Source organism: Piliocolobus tephrosceles, chromosome 2, assembly GCF_002776525.5.
Source record: "Piliocolobus tephrosceles isolate RC106 chromosome 2, ASM277652v3, whole genome shotgun sequence".
NCBI lineage: Eukaryota > Metazoa > Chordata > Mammalia > Primates > Cercopithecidae > Piliocolobus > Piliocolobus tephrosceles.
Genome location: NC_045435.1, coordinates 73,938,654 through 73,960,876, shown reverse-complemented (window position 1 = coordinate 73,960,876; position 22,223 = coordinate 73,938,654). Strand labels below are relative to the sequence as shown.

At 39.1% G+C, this 22,223-nt stretch overlaps 1 protein-coding gene across 9 annotated transcripts in view; it reads right to left on the bottom strand.

The window, feature by feature from the left end:
- CADPS (calcium dependent secretion activator) overlaps positions 1-22,223 on the bottom strand; it is a 483,558-nt gene that overhangs the window by 30,959 nt on the left and 430,376 nt on the right. For all 9 annotated transcript variants that reach the window (XM_023200558.2, XM_023200583.2, XM_023200569.2 and 6 more), the window contains 2 exons: positions 17,092-17,124; positions 9,475-9,582 (listed from right to left, as the gene is read on the bottom strand). In XM_023200558.2, coding sequence (XP_023056326.1) covers positions 9,475-9,582; positions 17,092-17,124 — 141 coding nt within the window. The remainder of the gene's footprint in view (positions 1-9,474; positions 9,583-17,091; positions 17,125-22,223) is intronic.

Sequence of the window (22,223 nt, the reverse complement as noted above, 5' to 3'; positions counted from 1 at the left end):
ACTTGTTGAGTAATCATTTTAACAATTCCTAAGCTCAACTTTGTTGTTGCTACATCATACTCATCATGTTTTTGTGTGATAATGGGGGTGGCAGAGGGCTGTATTACATCCAGAGGGGAAGGGCTACCTGTACACATTTAGTGGTAACCTCTTTTCTAGCTTGTGCAGATCAGTGGTTCTCAAATGGGGATGATTTTGCCCCCCGGGGGAAATTTGGCCATATCTGGAGACATTTTCTTCATTTTGAAAAGGACAGTGGCTGCTACTGGTATCTAGAGTAGAAAACAGGGATGCTGCTCAACATCCTTTAATACACAGACTAGCACTCTACAACAAAGAATTATCCGACTCAAACTGTCAGTGGTACCAAGGATGAGAAATTTTGCTTTAGAAGTATTTTTGAAACTGCGTATCGTAAACTTATTTGTGTATAGTAGAATCATTTTATCTGCTACCACTGAAATTTCTGAAAGACAAAACAGGAAATATCAGACTGCATCACATAAATATTGTTTTATAAACTTTTGTTTTGTGTGTGTGTACATACACTCTGGGTTTCGATGCAAAATTTGTTTCTTATTGTGAGTTGGGACAAATAAGTTTGAAGTAATTGATCTTGCCCACTATTTGTCAAACTTTTACATGCATTTGAATCAAAGAGACTCTTGTTAAAATGCAGATTCTGATTCATTTGGTCTGGGGTTAGGGCAAACTTCCAGATGATGCTGATGCTGAGGGCCTGTGGATCATACTTTGAATAACAAGAACCTATGCAAAATTTAAATTCATTCATTAAAATAATTAGAGCAGTAACTATGTATCTAGGTATTGATTGTGCAATCTTTTGATACCCTATCTGGAGCCCAGCAGGGAGAGAAATAGTTACTTGTTTAATAAATGAGAAGTATTTGAGGATTTAGCACAGCTCGTCTCCTGCAATGCAATGTGATAATATTTGTTCCACAAAATGTGCTTTGGCTACTCTGTGTGTTTGTGTGTGTGTGTGTGCGTGTGTGTGTGTGCACACGCATACTTGCACATGTGTACTGTGTTTGAGTCTGTCGCTTACTGCTTCCATGCCGTAAGTCTGCCATAAGAAAAAAAACCCTGTTCTAAGACACAGAAGTGTTGTGTGGGTCATGTTAACAAGAATACTGTGACCTTAACGTAACAGAGCAATCAGCTTGGCTTCTTAGAATGATTAATGGAACATTCTCCTCTGGAAAGGAAAACAAATTAACTGTCTTCACCAAATGTCTTCTGGAACACAGAAAGCTGTTCTGATAAAGACACTTAGCAAAACTCTTCATTGCTTACAAGCTCCAGAGAAAATTCAAGACTGGCTTTTTATAAGGTTTGCCCAAAAGTAAGAGATCTATTTCTATGAATGGCTTTGGAAGGAAATAACTAGATTAGAAAACTACTTGAAGATATGCTACAGAAATGTAAATCTATGAGGATACCAACAAAAAACTCCTCAGTTTCTTTTGGATAGTAATAACCCATTTAACATGATTAATCCAAATCTGTTAATGCCCCTTATCTTTTTTGTATGCAGGATTGCTGAAAGCTCAAATTACCCAGGCATGTAGTGAAGCATTCCCAAGTCCACGTGGAATGGAAATGTGTTCCTATACCTAAGACTCCAAAAGCAAAGGAATTAATTGTTATCATTTACTTGTTATTGTGAAGCCCATGGGGAAGAGGGGATTGACATTTGAATACCATTCACAGCAATAGGGCATCAGAAAAGCACCAAAACACTCTGTTCATCTCCTCTCATCTAATAGAAGAGGAATTATCAAATCTGTTAAAAGCAGATTTGGATGGTGGGAGGTAGAGAAAGCATGAAGACACTGGGAATTTGAGTGGCACTGGAGGGCATAAGTCATGAAAATGAACTTGGATTGTTTTATAATTTTAGCTTGGAAGTATCCTGAGGTTCACTTCCAAGAATCCAAACAGAGCTTAGATTGGGACTGAATACATGATTTTCCTCTGCCAAGGAAACTTAACTCCCTAATAAGATATATATCTTACACAAATACATATACATACATACACACCCTATTTTAAAATATATATCATATATACAGATAACCGTTATGTAACAATATTTAGTAGGTAATGTTACCAATCAAGGTGAGTGATGGGCTTCTCATTTCCCCCCAACTTGTCTCCAGTTTCTGTGTTCTTTTTGGGAAATGACACTCTGCAGCTGTAATGCATGGCCTAGGGCATGACTTAACTGCCAGAGTTCACTTCGGGGCTCAAAAATAGGTGAAAGAATCAACTGTCTCTTCTTCCTCTAACTGCCTTTCCCAGTTCATTTGGATTAGCTTTCCAGTTTCAACATACATAATCTCACAGATTCTAAAGGATGTCCTAGCAGCCTGGCAGACATGCTCTTTAGCTTCATAATTGAGGATAGAGATGAGGTCACAGTTCAATTAAAATTTGATCTAAAGAGTATAGAAAAGCTCAGCTTCAGACTGATTTGGAGGGCTTAATTTCAGATTGATAACCTTAGGGAAAATCCCAGGAGAATTAACAAAGAAACCTTCCCAATAGTATGGGTATGTGTGTGTAAAAGTCACCAGTCTAATACTTCAAAGCAGTCACAGTGACACAAGAAATGCTGGACTGTGACCCTCTGATTTACCCACCCAGCTCAGATAGCTGTACCTTATTTCAGTAAATAAAATCTCTGTATATCTTCACATGGCCACCTTGTACTCTGGCCTTTGTGAGTTTCTTACAGTTTAGCCACCCCCCCCAATCTTTTTTTTTTTTTTTTAAACTAGCTTCAGAACTTTTCCTTACATACAGAGAACAGCTTAAAAAAAAAAAAAAAAAACCCTGGTTGAATTCTGCTAAGTTACTAATTATGTTTAAAAGAACTACTTGGTTGAATTCAGCTTGATTTTTTTTTTTTTTTCTCAGCAAATCAGTTCTATGTTTAGATAGTAATAAACTCCTCCAGTCTGCAGAACAATTGGCACGGCAGTCCCTATAACAAGTCAAGATCATGAAAAAAGGGCCAGTGCTAGTTCAAAATAAATTTAAGGGGCATCACAACCTTACCCTGCATCAAATCCTGGTTTGCACAAACCAGCTGTAAAGAATATTTTGGGGACAAGTGGGGAATTTTGATACAGTGTATTAGAGGAACATTTACTGGCATGGGAAATAGTGACCATTACCTTTAAAAAGCAAATTTTTTGCTTACTCATTTTAGAAAAAAGTACATAATATATACATAATTGTACAGAAAAAGATTAAAAAAAAACCCACAGATAATAATCTGCAGGTGCTGGGAACACAGCATTTTAAACTTCTTATTTTTTGGTTAGCTATATTTTCTAAATGTCTACAATATACACATACTGCATCTTAATAGTAAAAGGTATTAATTACTCCCTCCCTCCCTCTGCCCCCACCTCCCAAAACCCTGAAGTTCCGAAGGTTAATTCTGATTTATTTGGCAATGCGGTGTACTTTTGTTGAGGGGGTAGAGCTAGGTTATTTCAAAATCACTTGAAAGAACAAGTAGTTCTATGAGATGGTAAGGATGATGATGATAAAAGACTCATTGAATTTTTAACTATGTCTATGTATACTCATTATATCATTTTGCCCTCACGAAAACTCTAAGAAGCCAGTTTCTTTACAGATGGGGAAATTGAGGCTCAGGGAGGTGAAATAACTGACCCCAGGTTAGAAAGCTCAAAAGTGGCAAAACCAAGTTTCCTCCTTCCGTCTGTCTTACTTCAAAGCCCCACTCCTGACCATCATTATTTAGCCTGTTTCAGAAAGATGTTTTATCAAAAGTGAAAAAGGTACCAGGCTGCTCTACATCAAGCAATTCTAAGCAAGCTTGGGGTTAATGTCTTAAAGTGATGGGGAGACTCTTATAGCACTTTAACATGAATATGAAGCTTTGCTTAACAAAGAAAAAGAGGGCTAGGAAAAGCATTTCCATTTTGATGATGATGATGATAGTGATGATGATGATGGTGGTGGTGGCTAACACTTACCAATGCTTCCTCAGAGCTCGATGCTGCAGATGCATATGGCATTTCACCCTCATAATAACTCCACGATTATCATCCCTGTTATATAGATGAATCAGCTGAGGCTCTTAGAGATTAAATGCCTTGTTCAAGGTCACCCAGCTAGTAAGGATCAGGTCTGAAGGTTCCAGAGGCAGGGCCCATGATCACTGCACAGTAAGTCCCATTCAGGGCACTCAAGTCTGCTTATTGCTTAGAGAGGAGATAACTCACTGTCTCAGTATCTAGAATGCCATATGCCTTGATTTTCTTTAATCAGCCCCTTACAAGTGCAACTTATTGTATTAGTGAATCCTATGTACCTCTTCTCACTTCATATTTTTGGAAGTGGTTTCCCTTACCTGGACAGTTGGTGATATACCTTGCAGATATAGTGTCATGCTCTCCTTGTAGCCTATTATTCGGTACTTTCATCCTCCAGCAGTATGATTCCTACTTTGATTGATATATGCTCACAGGTATGGTGCTTGAGTAATTTAACAAAGTTGTTAAAATAACATTATCTGTGGTTTCATATATAAATATAGCAAACATTTTAATAGGCAAAGGTTTCATGTTTCAAATTACCCTTTTCAAGGGAAACAGTCATACTCAATTATTGTTCTGCCACATAAACTGGATAAATACACGATTTGAAAATGGAGCAGCAAATTAAAATCCATGCGAGGCAAAGAATACCAAGCAGCAGTCCCTTCCGAAGCTGACCACACTGCCTGATTAAGTTCTTATGAGGCGGTTTGGTAAGAGGCCCTTTCCTGATCTGATAACTGCCACGGAGAAGCCAAATGCAGAGTCAATCTGCAAATACTTAATCCTCCAGAAGGCAGATTAAGTGTATAATTGACCTATATAATCCATGTATCATCTCCAGTCAAATGTTCCCTGGGCCTGGTTCACAACGACACAGGGCCTGAAGAAAGCCAGCGCCGATGCGGCATTACCACCAATGTGGATTCCATCCAAGTTCGAGATGGCTTTTTAATCACTCATCTCTGAGCCTGTGAGGTTTAAGCAGATGAATTCACCCTAAGCACATCTCTTTTAATCCCGATTTTCTTCTCAGTCTGTGTCTTCAAGAAGTACAAGGAGGAAAGAAAATTAATTTTTTTTAGACCTTGAAATCTTAGGTGCTTCTCTTGATGATCTGATATCTAATTTCAAAAAGCATGTTTTTATTTTGGGGAAGATGTTGAATTAATCACTAGAGAAGGAGGGAAAAGCCATCTGCATGATTTATGGACACTCCAACTTTAAATCACTGTCTTCAGGTTATTTCTTGAGCTTGTGCTTCCCTCTGTAGCTGCTGCTTTAGGAATATGGATATTATTTCATATCCATGTTTTATATTTTCTTTGAATGTCAGCAATAATTTTCAAGAAGGCTAAGCTTCCACTTGAGTCTCATAGCAGTCTGATCTTCTTTTAAAAATTCAGCATCTTTAATATATTTGGATTCATTGTTTTTATGTATATTGGAATATTCTCTTGCTTTAAATCTCGGAATGTTTTGTTTCAAAATGTTATAAACTGTTATTTTGTAGCAACTGAAAACCATATACAATTATACTTCTTTTTTTATGAAAAAATTATAAAAACGCAGATAAAAGATGTACAGCTGCACATCTGAAATATTATGGGAAACAGTTTGCCGATTCTTTTCTGATCAGCACTTTGTCTTGGATTGGTTAGTTTTTTTCTTAGGTGTGTTATCAAGAAAGTCATTAGTATTTTATAGAAAGACTAGGTAAACCAATTATATTAATAGACAAAGAAATCTTAACTGCAAAAGCAACCTAGTTAGGTAACATCAGGTCCAAATGTGTTTCTCCAACAAACCTAGAGAATGTTTGGTTAAAAAAAAAAAATCGGTGAAGATGAATTTGGAAAGCCTGTTCTTAAGTTACATAATAAAATAGATAAAAATGCAGAACATCAAATATAGAGTCCCAAATGCTATGCCGATAATCTCCCACAAGCACCCACTTCCAGCCAAAAGTACAATGACGTGGCAAAGAGAAAACTAGCTCAGAGAGCACTGGGTAGGGGCCTAGTTAAAGCAGAAAATGCACCGTTAAATGACCAGCTATTAATCCAAATATTCTCAAATACAAACACACACTAAAACCATCCAGCCTTTTCTACAACGGCACACTCAGAAGGGCAAAAACAGGAACAACACCAAATAGCAACAACTTAAAGGACTTATCAGGTAAATAAAACTGAGACTTGAAACAGTTAAAAACACAACAGGAACTCTTAGAACATGCCTCTGAATGACAGATGCCAGCAGGAACTAAAAACCAGAGAATGACACAACAATCAGAATCAACAACCCCCAAACAGCAAACAATCTCGGAGATATATATTTTTTTCTTCATTCAAAATGTTAATTTGCTATTATTCATTTTTGCCATTTATCAAAATGCAACGATTTGGAAGAAAAATCTCACAGATCAACAAGTCTTTCTCAATAGGTTTCTGCCAATTGTTTAGAAACTTGCCCCAGGACCGCTATCATTAAGGAATGGGATTTAAATAATAAGTTCATTTGCAGCAAGAAATTTAGAGTGGCAGCTTTCACAGACCCTTCTGCCTTGATATTCCTATTCCCTTGTTTAGCTTGGTGGACACACGAGTTTTGCAGAGCATATATACAAAGAAATAAACACCATGCTTGAGGAAACAGAAGCCGAAAATAATCAAACATGTTGGTAATCTGATGTTTTGCTGCTAGATTATAGAAAAACAGTAAGTACTGAATTAAATTACTGAGGCTGCATGGTAATGAAGCTTTTTGAGAAGCTCTGGGTTGTTAAAATGACAAATGTTTTAAATCCATGACAGATTCAATAACTTTTTTTGCACTACATCAGTTAGGTTGCCTAGCACCAATAAATTAGGAGATCAGGTTATTTAGAAAGTAAGAAAGTAAATGGCAAAGAAACTTGTTATATCTAAATAAGCTCCTGAATTTTTTTTTTTCCCATGGGGCCGGGAGTGATGTGCAGTGAATGACTGTAACAGTTAAACCTTTACAATCAAATATACTCAGGACGGTATAACTAAGGCTCCGTTGGAAAAACCAAATTGGGACAACATCAGACTAAATTGTGGGGGTTTCCACAATGTTACTGATACTATTTTATGCCGGTCAGTGGAATTCAACAAGGGACTGGAAGTACTTGTGAATTTTTGAATGTCCCTAACTATAACTTGCTTTTGGGAAAAAATATTCTCAGTAATATTTCTTTTTACTATTAATTTACATTAAAGGCTGGAAGGCTTGAATTTTACCTGTGGTCTTCAACAGTCAGGCAGGTCCAGTTTTACCATCTGTACTAGCCAAGGCTGTACCTTTACTTTTTAAATAAAGATTTGGTTGCACTTTCCTTTAAAGAAGAGCCACAAAAGAGATAATTTGCCTTGCTGCCTTCAGCAAGGCTACCTTGCTTGTACTTCTAATTTTAAAAAAAGAAAGGCAAGGGTGGATTATTTGTCAATGAAGTGACAAGCTAAACTGCAGATTAAACATCAAATTCAGTACTAGATTTAAGTTTTAGAGAACACAAGGTTATTGGTTATCACACACACTCACACAGTAACACCCACACACACACACACACACACACGCACACACGGGCCACATAAAACTGAGAATCGGAAGATACTGATCAAAGGGAAAAAAAGGCAACCTAGGCATTGAAAAGAACAACCCACAGGCTTCTTGAAAATTTGTGGTTTGGAATTTAATTCAATGGAGATGGGCAGAGTGTCCACACTCCTAACTGCAGACCCGAGGGTCCTGCCTGTCTCTGTTTTCAATGCCTATTGGATGGTGATTGTGCCCCAGACATTCTAGGCTCAGTACTTTCATATAAGGCATGCATGCAGAGAAGGGGGAGGACCCGCTGGTGAGCTTTATGCATGTATGAGGCATTCTCAGTGGATGTGGGTCATGCTAGAAGATGTACACAGGAAGATTATTTGATTCTAATTCATGCCACTTGATATAATGTGATAAAACATTTGACATGAGAGATAAGTTCCATTTTTATCTGAGAGAGGACGGGTGGGAATTAAAAAGTGAGAAGGGTTTTATTGAGGAAAGGTGATGCAGGGGAAAGAGAGGTATCAAGCACAGAAAGGGGATGATTGGAAAAGAAAAAAAAAAAAAAAAGAAAGGAGCCTTTCAACACACGAGGAAAGCAAATGAGCTGGAAGACAAAGCATATAAAAGTCAGAAGCCGCAGAATCAGAAAGCGGTGCCAACAATGAGCTCACTTAGCTGTGGAACAAAAACACACACACATACACACACACACACAAAAACTCAATATAAATTGCTGAACACAATCACAGAAAAAAAAAAATAGAAACACGGATTCCATAGTAGACCAAAACATTAATGTTCGCATTGGCACTAAAAATGTGGAAACCTGGACAGGAGGAGCTCACGTTTCACAAGACAGAAGTAGGCTGCACACTCAGAGCCACAGGGAGACAAGAACATCAGCTTCCATGCACTCTGGCCAGGTCTATACTGGCAAATTCAGTGGAAACCCGAGACGAAATATCGGGCTAAATTAGGTAGCCCCATCTGCTTTGGCCTGAAAGAGACAGGCAATTTGAGACCGAAGCAGATTTTTTTTTTTTTTTTTATTTTTGCCTCAGTGGCTTGCTTTGCGTGCAGATGTAGTCCCAGTAGAAATAAGGTTGCTCAAAAATGATTAACCCTTGGTAATCTGCATTTTCTGAAGTTTGATCTGGGTCCACAGCCCAATGTACTCATTCTTTGTACACCTGCTTCTCGTACATTTTCAGCTGGGTGGGTGGGCAGGGGGCATCATGGTTTAAAGCTGCAGCTGACTGAGCAACTGTAATGTAAAGTGTTTGCCGAAACCCAGGGTACGGATTTCGAGTCTTCCAGGAACGAAATTATCTTTGAAGTGATAACGATGTGACATTTACTGCACATCTGCATGCCACAGCTGGTGTCAGGGAGGTGCCACCCCCAGGAGAGGGAATTGGTCTCAGCCTCCCTGATGAGAACATCTCCCTAAAGTGAGGCCAGATTGCAAGGAGGAAAACCATGACCAAGAAAGGTCTTTGCCAGTTAGAGAAAGCTGCCTCGCAAGCTTCGTGCAGGAATGAGCCTGCTTGCCGAGAGGCTGTGTGCCGTCCTACGTATCACACAGATTGGGACTGAGACACTGCCACACCAGAGTGGATTCAGAACAGACACAAGACAGATAAGAGCCTAAGGCAGAGGGAGAGGAGAAGATTTAGTCTGAATCAGAACCAATCCATTTTCTCAAAATGTGACTTATCCTCCTGTCGCTTATTTTGTCACATTTTGGAGGGTCTCCTCCTTGGTTTTCAAGGAGGAGAAGGCATTTACTTACATCAAATAACCTTTCTATGTACATCTCCTCATTGACCTTATCACGCAGGACATCCTGAGAATGGCGGACGAAAGTCACGTAGGCGTCGGCCACGTCCATCCCAGGTTTCTGTAAAGAAACAGGAAAACATGAAAATGAATTTTCAGACAGCCACTCTTCCCTGTTTACCATTCACTTTTACCCTCTACTTGCCCTCACACACTCTGAGATGCTTCTGCTGGATCACCTTTGTAGGCATGGGATTACTGTCCACAGCCTGGGCTGGTAGGAATTGATATTAGAACTGCTTCCTCTTTCCTGAAATCTAGCCTGGCTAAGAAGGGCATTGAGATTGTAGGATTTTATAAATATTTTTCTATGATTAATTCTTTCCTGGCAAATTTATCTAATGGATAAATCTTTACTGTATAACTCAGAGATGTTCTCTGACTTTGCCTTGGATTGAAACCCCCATTAAAGAATACCCAAACATACTGATTTCCACTGTCCTTAATATATTATCAGAAGGGTGATGGAACTTCCCATTTCTTTTTCCTCTTTTAAAAACTTGAGAAAGTATTAAGTAAAAAAAAACTGTATTTCAATCTATACCCCTTCCTACTCAAATCTCATTTTGTGTGTATGTATGTGTGTGTGTGTGTGTGTGTGTGTATAATTTAACCTGAGTGGATATAGTATTTGCTAATTAATTAGTTCACTCAGAGGAGACACTAACCCATTTGTCTTTGCTTCCAGTGCAGCCTTAAAGTCTAAGGATTAAAAAGAAGAAGAAGAAAAGAAAAGGCAGGGTAAGGAGGAAAGGATTTGATTTTTAAATAAATCACATTTTCCGGAAAGGTAAGCAGGTGGCTCATCCTGCAGTTAAGAAGTGATTTATTGTAGGGAAGTGAAAAAAAAAAAAAAAAAAAAAAAGATAGAAACTCAGAAAGCACACTGCTTGACATGTCACAATCAAAGTTATCTCCAAAGAAACCTATTAAAACACTATAATATAGGTCATTAGGAGAGTGGCCACAAACCCCTCAAATTTCCACAGTAAATATATATGTTTGCTAATAACTAAAAAGATTAGTTTTCATTACTGTGATTTACCTTAGATCACAAAGTATCATTTCTCTACTAGACGTGACTGTCAGGCACTGTAAATTGAAGTTAGTTAACACTTCTGTGTAATTTCCAGGGTGAAAATGAGGAAGGTTTAGAAACAGTAGGACTGTATTTTTGTTTCCTGATAGAATGCAAACAATTATCAAGCAAAGGGCCAATGCTTGGCCCCTGGGATGCTAGTAACATTTCTTAACACCTGCTGAAACAATGACAAGGTATTAATTTGAGAAACAATGAGGACAACCCAAAGCCACAGTAGTCAAGTGTTACACTTTCAAGCAATTTTCAGGGAATGGATTGAGCAGGTTCCATGATGGTCCTATAATTGTTGCAGTTTTATTATACAAAACAATAGAGGTTCTCCAATGAGATGTAAGTGATAGCTATCAGTTCTAAGCAGGCCCCTCTCTCCTTCTCTCCTTTTGGCAACTGCGCATCAAAGGCCATTCTCAGTAGGGATGGGGATCTCTACCTGGGGGACTTGAGAAACTCATTATTATTGTTTCCATTTCTCCCCTGGTGATACTTGTGGCATATGGCCTTCTCCTGGGCACATGCAGCCATCTTAGAGCTAAGGTGCAAAGTCAAATGCCGCAGATCTATCAGTAACCCAAAATGTTAGAAGAAACAGTTATCTACAGTGATGCGTATTTGCACCATTCCTTCTCTTTTCACAAAGTTTCACTGTCTTCCAAGGGGCATTTCATTCAACTTTTAAAAACTCTGATATTTTAAAAAATCAGTGTGGTCCATCTTACCCAGGTAGTTAAGAAACTCCATGATTTGCTCTCTCATGACTCTTTTTTTCCCCAACAGCACTTACCAATAGCTGATATTGCACTATATACTATTTGTTTGTCTGTTGCCTGTCTTATCCCACTAAAACATAAGCTCCATGAACACAGGAACTTTGTTTGGCCTATTTCCTATTGTATCCCCAGCATACAAAATGGTACCTAGCATACAGTTGGTGCCCAGTAAATATTTGCTGAATGGGCAAATTCAAGAATGAATGAGAAAATCCTTTCTCCACATCTTTTTTCAAGCTCTTCAGTCACACTGCATGGAATTTTACTGGATCTCCCACAAACTGAAATTTGTGCATATCATTTAAACTTTTCTGTAAATAAGAGTTAAAAAAAACTTCTCTGGGCCTTAATTATGCTATCTATAAAAATGGGATTACTAACAGCTCCCCTACTTACCTCCAAGGACTCTTATGGTCATCAGTTAGAATAGTGTATGTAAAAAGGTTTTGAAAGCCATATTGTAATACAAACATGAATTACTATGATTTTCCCCCCATAATATTATACCATTCCACAGCCTTACCTACCTTTAGAATCTACTCTAGAACCAAGAAGAAAAGGGGGCCTCAGAGGAGCCAACGTCAAAATAAAAATGATAAAATCTCAGCACAAAATATGTGTAGTTTTCTCATAATAGAGTCCTCAAGCTCCCGCTCCCATCCAATTCCAACAAGTTTGGTTTCCATCCCTTGATGGAGCAGAAATAGGGAAGAGGAGGAATTGTTTGAAAAAACTGCAGATAAGAGAGAGCTATCGTTTTCCCTTATGCCTGATGGTGAGGGAGGAGGCTGCCCAACTGCAACACCAGACATGTAGACTCACCAACCGCTGGGGTTTGGGACTATCGAGGGCAGGGGCAAGCCTCCCCTATATCTCGGGAGGCCCTAGAGGGGAGCGGGTCACTATGCAGCCACTGGGGAAAGACACGGTCACAATGGTGATCCTGGGTCATTGAGAAAAGATTATAGTCAGTACCCTGTTTAAAAAGGCAGGAAGGATGTATGATGCATTTTAAGTAGACTTCCAATCAAAACAATGAAAATAAAACCTGTTCACAAACAAGCTAACCCTTCATTATAGCTGGAAAATATACTTGACCAGACAGCTGATACTATTAAATTATGCTTTTATATCATAGTGCTACCTGCACACAGTGGGACAAACTTTTAGGTGTTTTTTAATATCTCATAATGACATTGTATATTTTAAATGTGGCTTGGATAGACTGACAGAATATGACATAGATTTTAGAAAATATTTAAACAAATATCTGTATAGTTAACTGCATCCATGTGTGGAAGACATAATTAGCGAATAAGCTACTCTGTGACTCAGGAAAAGAAGAACATTTTAATCTGAACGTGCCCCTATCAGAATACTTCTGAGCTTGAGAAAAATGAGCTCAAATTTTCAGCATCCTAAGTCAGCCCTAATTATGAATGCAAATCTCCTACCTATACCAATGGGTCAAAAACTATATCTAAGACAAAGACATATGCTTTGGGGATTACGCAATGTTTTAAGTGACTGGTACTAGCACTTCCCTCCAGTTGTGTGGTTAAGAGACAAATCTCAAAGGTGACTAACTGCTAGTGCCCACATGGAACTAAACCATTAAGTGTTCTAACAAAAACCTCACAGGGAAACATAGGTGAACTCAGAGACTTCAGAGGTAGAAATGAGTTGAGAAATGATTTTATCTGATGGTTCTTAAGCCTGACTGCAAATCTGAAGGACCTGGGGAGCTTTAAAAATACTGATGTCTGGGCCCTGACCCCCAAAGATGCCGTTTCAATTTTGTCTGGCAAGCAACCTGGGCATTAGTGCTTGCAAAAGCTCCCTAGATGTTTCCAATATGTAGCCAAGGTCAAGAATCACTGATTTAGTCCATTGGTTTCCAAACTTGTACTACGTATCAGAATCATGTGAAGAACTTAATGGAAAGCAATATCCAGGCTCCATCCCAGAATGACCGCATCAGAATCTCTGGAGGTGAGAGCCTGGGACTCTCTATTAATAAAACAAAAACAATTATGTGCCTATTAAAAAATAATAAAATAATAATAAAAGCTATATAAGTTAATTAATAAAAACCAAACCAAAAAACTTTTTTTGCTAAGTATTACTGCTGCACATTCTGGTTTGAGGACTGCTGACTTAATAGGTAATAGTTAGTTGTATGCTGGTAAACTGGCTCTTCTTCTTCTTTTTTTTTTTTTTTTTTTTTTTGAGATGGAGTTTCCCTCTTGTCGCCCAGGCTGGAGTGCAATGGCACCATCTTGGCTCACTGCAACCTCCGCTTCCCAGGTTCAAGCGATTCTCCTGGCTCAGCCTCTCTAGAGGAGGTAGCTGGGATTACAGGCGCATGCCACCACATCCGGCTAATATTTTGTATTTTTAGTAGAGGTGGAGTTTCACCACGTTGACCAGGCTGGTCTCGAACTCCTGACATCAGGTGATCCACCCACCTCGGCCAAAGTGCTGGTATTTTAGGCGTGAGCCACTTTGCCCAGCAAAACCAACAACAAAACAAAACACCCTGATTTGTACTGCTTGCCAGTTTGCATGGTGTAAATACTCCCATCAAGGCTAATTGTGAGCCAACAATGTGCTCTCAAAGTTGGAGAGAGATGCACATAATTGACTCTTGGGAGCCAGTGCTATCTACTCTACCACACCCTTGGAAGTGCAGGCTTTATGGTGCAACTGACAGCACCTGATCTTCACACTCCGCTTACTCACCAGGTGACCTTGGATATGCTAATTAACCTCTTTGTGCCTCAGATTCCTCAGCTATAAAACAGAATGATAATATTAACCCCCTCCTAGGATTGATTTCAGAAGCAAATGATTACTATTATCTACCATATATAAACAATGTACACATAGAATATATGTGTATTATGTACTATTGTTTTCTATAAAATTATTTATATACTAAAAGGTTTATTATAATATTATTAGCTATTAAAGTATATGTTAATCAACTTAAAGTTTAGCTTTGTCCTAAGTCATTAATAGCTGGTAAAAAAAACACTTTTTCTAATATGCACTAAAATAATTACCACTATCCAAATCAAGGTGTTTATTTATACACTAACTGAAATGATCTTGCAGTATGGCAGAATTTTTAAGGGCATTGGCTTAAATCTCAGCTCTTCCACTTAACCCAATGTGGGGTCCTGAGCAAATTAACTTCTCTGTACCTTAGTTTCCTCATATTCCTCATATTTAAAGTGAGGTTATTGTGAAGATAAAATGTAAACTGTTCCAGTGAGTGCTTTATCAAGCTTGGTTGTAGGAGCAGTAATAGTAGTAATTACATTTTGTATCACCAGTGGTAAATGTACCACATTTTGGAACATGCTGCATCAACTTCTTCTGCCCTCCAGAGTGTGAAAACTCTACTAATTCAATTTGTTTCTTCATAGCCTAATGATATGGTTGGGCTGTGTCCCCACCCAAATCTCATCTTGAATTGTGGTTCCCATAATCCCCAAGTGTCGTGGGAGGGACCCAGTGGGAGGTAATTGAATCATGGGGGTGGTTACCTCCAGGCTGTTCTTGTGATAGTGAGTGAGTTCTCAGGAGATCTCATGGTTTTATAAGTGACTTTTTCCCTTTCACTCATTCTGCTGTCATGTGAATAAAGACGTGTCTGCTTCCCCTTCTGCCATGATTGTAAGTTTCCTGAGGCCTCCCCAGCCATGCTGAACTGTGAGTGAATTAAACCTCTTTCCCTTATAAATTATCCAGTCTCTGGTGTCTTCATAGTAGCATGAAAATGGACTAATACACCTAACAAGTCTTCTAATTTAGCATAATTAATCCATAAACACTTAATGAGTACAGATCAGGGCACCCTGCATTTTGATATAGAGTCCATTTACTGCCCTCCCATCTTTATAATAAATCTGAACCTAGCTTGTAGGAATTATTAGATTGAACCATATGAAATGGCTGATATTTGACTTCTTTGATCTCACCAATATGCCAATTTCATGTGATTCAATCTAACATAACCTGAAGTTAGTACCAATGACTGGATCAAGTTTCCTAGGTGTTTGGGCCTTGTCTATAGGACACCTGTTCAAACCTGCCTAAGATACCCGCTCTGCTCTGGATCCTACAGAGAACAGACCACAACTACCAAATCTTTGGGTTGAAAGCCTAGAATTTCAATTTCTGTCACTGCTGAAGACCAGTGGAGCCCAAGGCTGATGTCTGCAAATTCATCCCCCATCCACCTATATGCAATAGAGTGTGGACATCACATTACCACCACCACATGTGTCCTTCTCCTGGACTGAAATTCCTAGTAAGTGCTAGGTATGGTGCTGGATGTTCTATGTATGCTGTGTCATTTAATTTGCACAGCAAACCCATGACTTAGGTATTATTGTCATCTCCATTTTAAACATGGAGAAACAGGGCCAGAAAATTTGAATACTTAGCTCCCTGTGAAGGGAAAGTTTATACTTCGGGGGCTTGAGAAAGTAAATTACTTAACTTCTCTCCCTGCCGCAGTTATGTGAGCTTTTGCCATTCTCCATTATAAGAACTGTCTACCTGAAGGAGTCTGAGGTTTGTTGATGGGAATATTATATAAATTCAAAGCACAATTATTGATTGTACATTCTTTCATTAAACAAACAAAATATATGCTAACACTAAATTCACTCCAATTTTCTATTTTGTCTTCCTTTGAGAAATAAGCCAATAAACCATTACACACTTAGCTTCCTGGGGAAATGAATTTAAATGTTAATATAAATCCTTTTAGAAAAAAACAAATTTTAACAAATAAGTATTTGAACAAGGAGGGTACTTAACCACGTTCAGAATGAGAAATGCTTAGTACAAGACCCTTGGTGGCTGTTGAGATAAGCTCTCTAAATTTAATATTTTATAATGGACTCACACCTCTTTTGTTAGAAATGGAGAAACAAAATCATTTTCTTTTTTGCTTTATTGGAATATATTAAAATCTCTCCAATTTTATTTTGCTAATAGGCAGGGCAAAGTCTGTCTATAAATGTATCCTGATTTACCACAGGTAATCCCACACTTTAGCATTCATGTGTTGTACTTAACCTCAATTTAAATGTAAATTTTGGGCAACTTCGAGTGCTTTATCTGTGAACTTTGAGAGCTCTCTTCATTAATGAGGCCTGTACTAATTATAAGCAGTTTTGTGAGGTTTCCTTAAAACAATTGCAAAATTGACCCCAAAATGAACAAATTTAGAATTTGTTTTTTATAGGTTGGTGCAAAAGAAATTGCGTTTTCCACATTTTTAATTGCAAAACCACAATTACTTTAGCACCAACCTAACAAAAAATACTGTCACCCTTGTGCAAGTTTCTAGCTTCATGGCTCTCCTCTGAAGGTGTGCACACAGGAGGGTTGGTGAACATGAGGAAAACAGAATGAAACACCAGAGAAACCCATGAAAAATGAAAGTGAAAGTGAAGTGGGACCTTTCTTCCTGAGGAAAGAAACCATACCCTCTTCTTATCTGAAAAAAAAAAATTCTACTGCAAAATAGTCTTGGCTTCTTTCTGATGATCCAAGTCAGGAACACACAGTTTAGCTAGCAGCAATTAATATGAGTAGCACTATCAAAAATCTCATGAAAACAAAAAGTAAAAATGAAAAATAAACAAAAAAACCCCGAAAGAAACACTTTTCAAATACTCACAGGTACATCCACATATTTGGAAGCTGCCTTCACCTAAAGAGGAAAGAAAAGGATGGAAGTGAGGCTGGTGTTTATGTTTAATTGTTCACTGCTCAATGCTGTATCCCCATCAGAATCAAAACAACATGTTGGCACATGCAGCTGACCAGGAAAAACAAAAAGGTACTAGAAAATAAAATCTGTTTGCTATTTTTTCAAGCCATAGCCACTGCTTTGCAGAAACAGAGAATGCACACTCAAATTTACTCATTCAGATTCTATTGCTGGAGCGGGAGCTTTACATTTTCCTCCCTCCCACTGAAAAAGAAAAAAGTGACTAGCTAAACCCAAATGGATCAGTGGAGGACTTACCAGTCTAGAGAAGCAACTAAGATTGCTGTTACTTCTCCTACCTTGGGTCTTTGTATAATATGGCTGCAGGTTGTCCTAACTAAATAATGAAATACCTGAGTTCTCAGCTTTCATTAACTCAGATTTTTAAGAGGAGGATGGACATCCTCAACCCAGAGGGAGATGTTTTCTGTGGGTAGGGGAATGAGAACCTTTCAAAACTGTCCAAAGGCTGCTTTTATGTCTCCTGATTTTAGGTGCTAAAAATTCCAGATGGGAAGTGCAGGAAGTGGTTATAAAAGTTTTAGTTTTGTGGGGAGGGAGTATGGTAGTGTGCTAGAATGTTATGTTTGAGAGCATGGAGTTTGGAGTCAGACCTCGGTTCGAATCCCAATCCTACCACTTAGAAGCTGTGTGACCTTGGGCAAGTTACTTCATCCCTCTGAGCCTCAGTTACCTCATCTGCAAAATGGAGTTATTATTAGTAATAGTGCCTATTTCCGCAGGTTGATAAGGATGAATTCACACTTAGCCACAGGATGTAAGCAAAGAACAAATGGCAGCTAAGATGATGAATTCATAAGCAAATGTGGGTGAGCTCTGAGTACTGTGAGAAACCAATGAACAGCTGGGTTTGAGAAATAAAGCCTATAGGAGTATGTTTAATATTCTGTGTGTTTCATTTTGACTCAGGTCACACATGTTATCTAGGCACAATTAAGACCAAGGGGTTACATCTGGGGTCAGAGAGGGTTTCCTGTTTTTACTGGGAACTGCAAAGACTGCAATGCACAAAAAGCATTTAGGATGTCTTTTCACATCTCAGCCAGGCTTCCTCCTGCAATTTGGCTGAGATCAATATTAGGAATCACAGCTTCACCCAAATGTCTCCCAGAAAAGTACCCAGGGGAGTGATTTCCTCTGTTGCTCTTTTCTCAATGCTAGTTTCAAAAATGTCAGCTCTCAAGAGAAAACAGCCGATGAACCAATAGGGTGGGGTGGAAACAGCCCAGAATTTAGAGTCAAAAGTTCTTTCAGTGCCAGAACTCATTGACCCTGGGGAACTCATGCCAAGTTCCTTAGCCTTGGTTTCCAGATTTCTAGACCAAGGTGACAATACTGTGTACTTTGCAGGGCTGAAAGCTTGATGAAATGAGAAAACACATGAGAAAGTGCTTTGTAAACTTTAAAGCAAGGAACACACATCAATTAGGTAATTATTGAGAGGGCAATGTATTCTACCTTCTTGAATCATTGCCAGCCCCCAAGATGATTCCTGGAGTCTCCTGTTATAGATTCTCTTAGAACCTTATATTTGTTCTTTGCAGCATTGATTGCAATTCCGCCGAATTTTTCTTTTTCTTTTCTTTTTTTTTTTTTTTTGCGCAATGTCTACCTCCCATATAACGTCATGAGAGCAAAGGCTATCTTGGTCTTGCTCATGGCTGTCTCCTCAATGATTCACCTGGTACCAGCTTAGAAAGGGAACTCAGGGAAGAATTATAGAGGGAAGGAATGAGAGAAAGCTAATGACCAGTTCTGGCTTCATGATGATTGAGAAGTAAGCAGAGGCAAGACTGGATCAAGGAGCCACTTCACTGATCAGTCCGAAAACCAACATAGTTGTATAGAAAGCTGACTGCCTGCAGAGGCTGATGGGTAAAGGAAAATACTCTTAGTCCTTACAGGGATTTGAGGCAGGCTCTCCAGATATTGTACAATTATCATTTCTACTAAAAGATTCTAAACCCCAAATCTTTCCTCTTCATTCCTATGCTAGAACTTAGTTCAGGAAAGAAGGTGGCTTGCCTTTTTTTCATGTCTCCTCAATGTATACTATTATCTAATGTTTCTGTGATATTTTTCATTTGCAAAACACTTTCACAAACAGTTTCGTCTTTAAGCTGCCCTGCAAAAAGGGGCGATTCAATCAGATCTATTTACAATCAAGAACCTAAAATCCATAGAATTTAAGGAATTTGTTTGCTCCTGATCACAGACAGGAGGCAGAGAAGCCAAGACTCCCACGTGGTCATCTGAGCCCAACTTTCTCCCTTCGAACTGTTGATCTCCTCAATACTGGTAGAAAAGTATGAGGAATTCGAGCATCAGTGGTCAGAGCAGGTGCTAGCAAAACAATTCTTCTCAGCTAGAAATTCCTCCTGTACTCTGTGATGTTGATGCTTAACAGTTGGTAGGGGTTTTGCTACAGCTGAAATGATCAACCTTTAAACACACCATTTACCATTTACCACTAACATGCTGTTACAATCCGGAGAATGACAGCAGTATAATTCTATTCCTTTAAAGGCATTTTGGGAAGATGAGGCAAGTTTCCGTCATGAATGAAAATCATCCACTCTCCTTCATGCACCAGCCCTCGGTTCGTTAGGATTGTTCTTTTATTTAATAAATGATGACTTGCACTTAGTCTTAGTGATCCTCCTCCTATCCCATAATAACAGGAAAAAAACCCAGGGTAAATTGTGGTCTATTATTTGTTAGAGACATGTGTGTATTATTTTTGGTTCTGGATATTGAACATTTTTTTTTTGCGGGGCGGGGGGGGGTGCGGGATGGAGTCTCACTCTGTCATCCAGGCTGAAGTGCGGTGGTACGATCTTGGCCCACTGCAACCTCTGCCTCCCGAGTCAAAGTGATTCTACTGCCTCAGCCTCCCGAGTAGCTGGGATTACAGGCACCTGCCACCACGTCCAGCTAATTTTTGTATTTTTGGTAGAGATGGGGTTTTACCATGTTGACCAGGCTGGTCTCAAACTCGTGACCTCAGGTGATCTGCCTGCCTCGACCTCCCAAAGTGCTGGGATTACAGGCAGGAGCTACATACCCAGCCGCTGGATATTGAACTTGAAGAAAGACGTTGATGATGAGGAAAAGGGGGAGTCTGGCAGTATATTCTATAAGGAAAGCGAAACAAAAGGCATCTTGCCTAGAAAAAGATGGGCTAATTGCAAAGAAAACCATAATATTCATGTAGTTAATTAAGGAGCTTTAGTGCAGAAGAACTGAATTTGTTCACAATGGTTCCAGAGCATAGAATCAGAATGAATGTGTAAAATTACAGGGCCCTAGAAAAAGGTCTAAACAACGATCCCAGTCCAGTTAGGAACTGGCCATGTCTGGTGATAGAGACCTCCACCTCACTGGAGAAGCTCAAGTAGAGGCTAGTTAGAAGGCTCTGGACGTGTTTTTCTTTTCTTTTCTTTGTATTTGTTTCTTTACCTACATAAGAGGTTATCTCAAAGGCTGCTTTTCATTGTCTGATTCAAGTCCCCTTAAAAGGTAGGAAGTTGTCACCAGTTACAAAAGGTAGGAAGTTGTCACCAGTAGATAAATGTAGCAGAGTGGAGAAGTTGACAGAACCAGGATCAGAATCTTTTCCTGTATAATGTCAGCAGTGCTCCCCTTTTAAGGATCACCTTTTCTTAAGTTATCCATATCCATAGGAATACGTCTTTTTGCCAGCTATACTCTAGGTAGTAGGGAATGACCAGATTCTCCCGACCCACTAGAGCTTTGGAATTATTGCCAGAAAATCAAAGCATGCACCAGGCACTGTATCTAGATCAAATAACCAACAGCTCTCACCATCTACACAAGACTATTTTACATTATAATTAGATATTGTTTTGATGAATAAAACACACATTTCTTTAAAAGCACTATATAATATAGTAGCTTTTTGTCTTCATGTATTTTTTTTCCATCAATGGTTGTTAAAAGAGTGTGTGTGTGTGTGTGTAATTTTCTTTTCTTTTTTAACTTAAAATCTAGCAAAGTGGCTTAGAGAATGGGTTCAGGATTAGCTAAGTTAAAATTCTGGCTTTGCCATTTTTTAGCTTGGTGACTAGCCATTACTTAACTTCTCTGAGCCTCCTCTGTAAATGGGACAATAATAATGCTACTCAAAGGGTTCAACTAAATGTAGCTATGCTTCTCTTGATTACTGGTAATACTGGTTTACCAGTGTAGACAAAGCACATGCTCCTCAGCCTGGTGGTGATAGTCAGGTTCACTCTCCACCTCTGGCCCATGGGCAATTTCTTGCTATAAAAAGGATGCTGGAATCTCCCCAGGTTACCAACAGGTATCTGAGCTGATTCTCCGTCTGGCATACTTTCTGCCAGTTCTGTGACACCCTATGCACTGAGAACTCACCCTCTAAATGTTGAGGCTGACAGCAAAGAACTGTTCTCTTCCCTAAGTATGATTGAGTGTGGGCATAAGTGAGAGGGAAGTTCCACAGGCCAGTGCCATGGGTTGTAATCAACAACACAATCCATTACTCTCTGGGACCAAATTATAGCCATGTACCCTAGGGCACAGGAAACAAAGGGGAGGGGGTAGGGCTTGCCCCAGATACCTGGTCTGGCATCGCTCCTGAGCAGGGTCTCAAGTGCCTTCAAAGGAGAGGCAAGAACTGTGACCTCAGCAGAACTTCATCTCCTGGGACTCCCTGCTTTCTGACCATCCCTTCTGGTAGGACAACCCATATCCTTTCTCTAGCAGCATTCATGAACCCTCTTGTCCCCAACTCTCCAGATAGAGCCAGTTCTGGAAAAAGCTTACAAAAAGAGACACAAATCCAGAGAGGCTGATGGAGGCAAAGGATAAAATTAGGAGGAGGTGCTGTCAGTGAGCAATTATTCATGTTTCCATGTGCCTGAAACAAAGAACACTTACTACGTACAGGTGCCACATTAGGAGCTGTAAGATGAATGTGCTCCATGATTTCTGCCTCAAAAACCTTTTAAGGGGGATCTCGTTAATATTCTCATTTT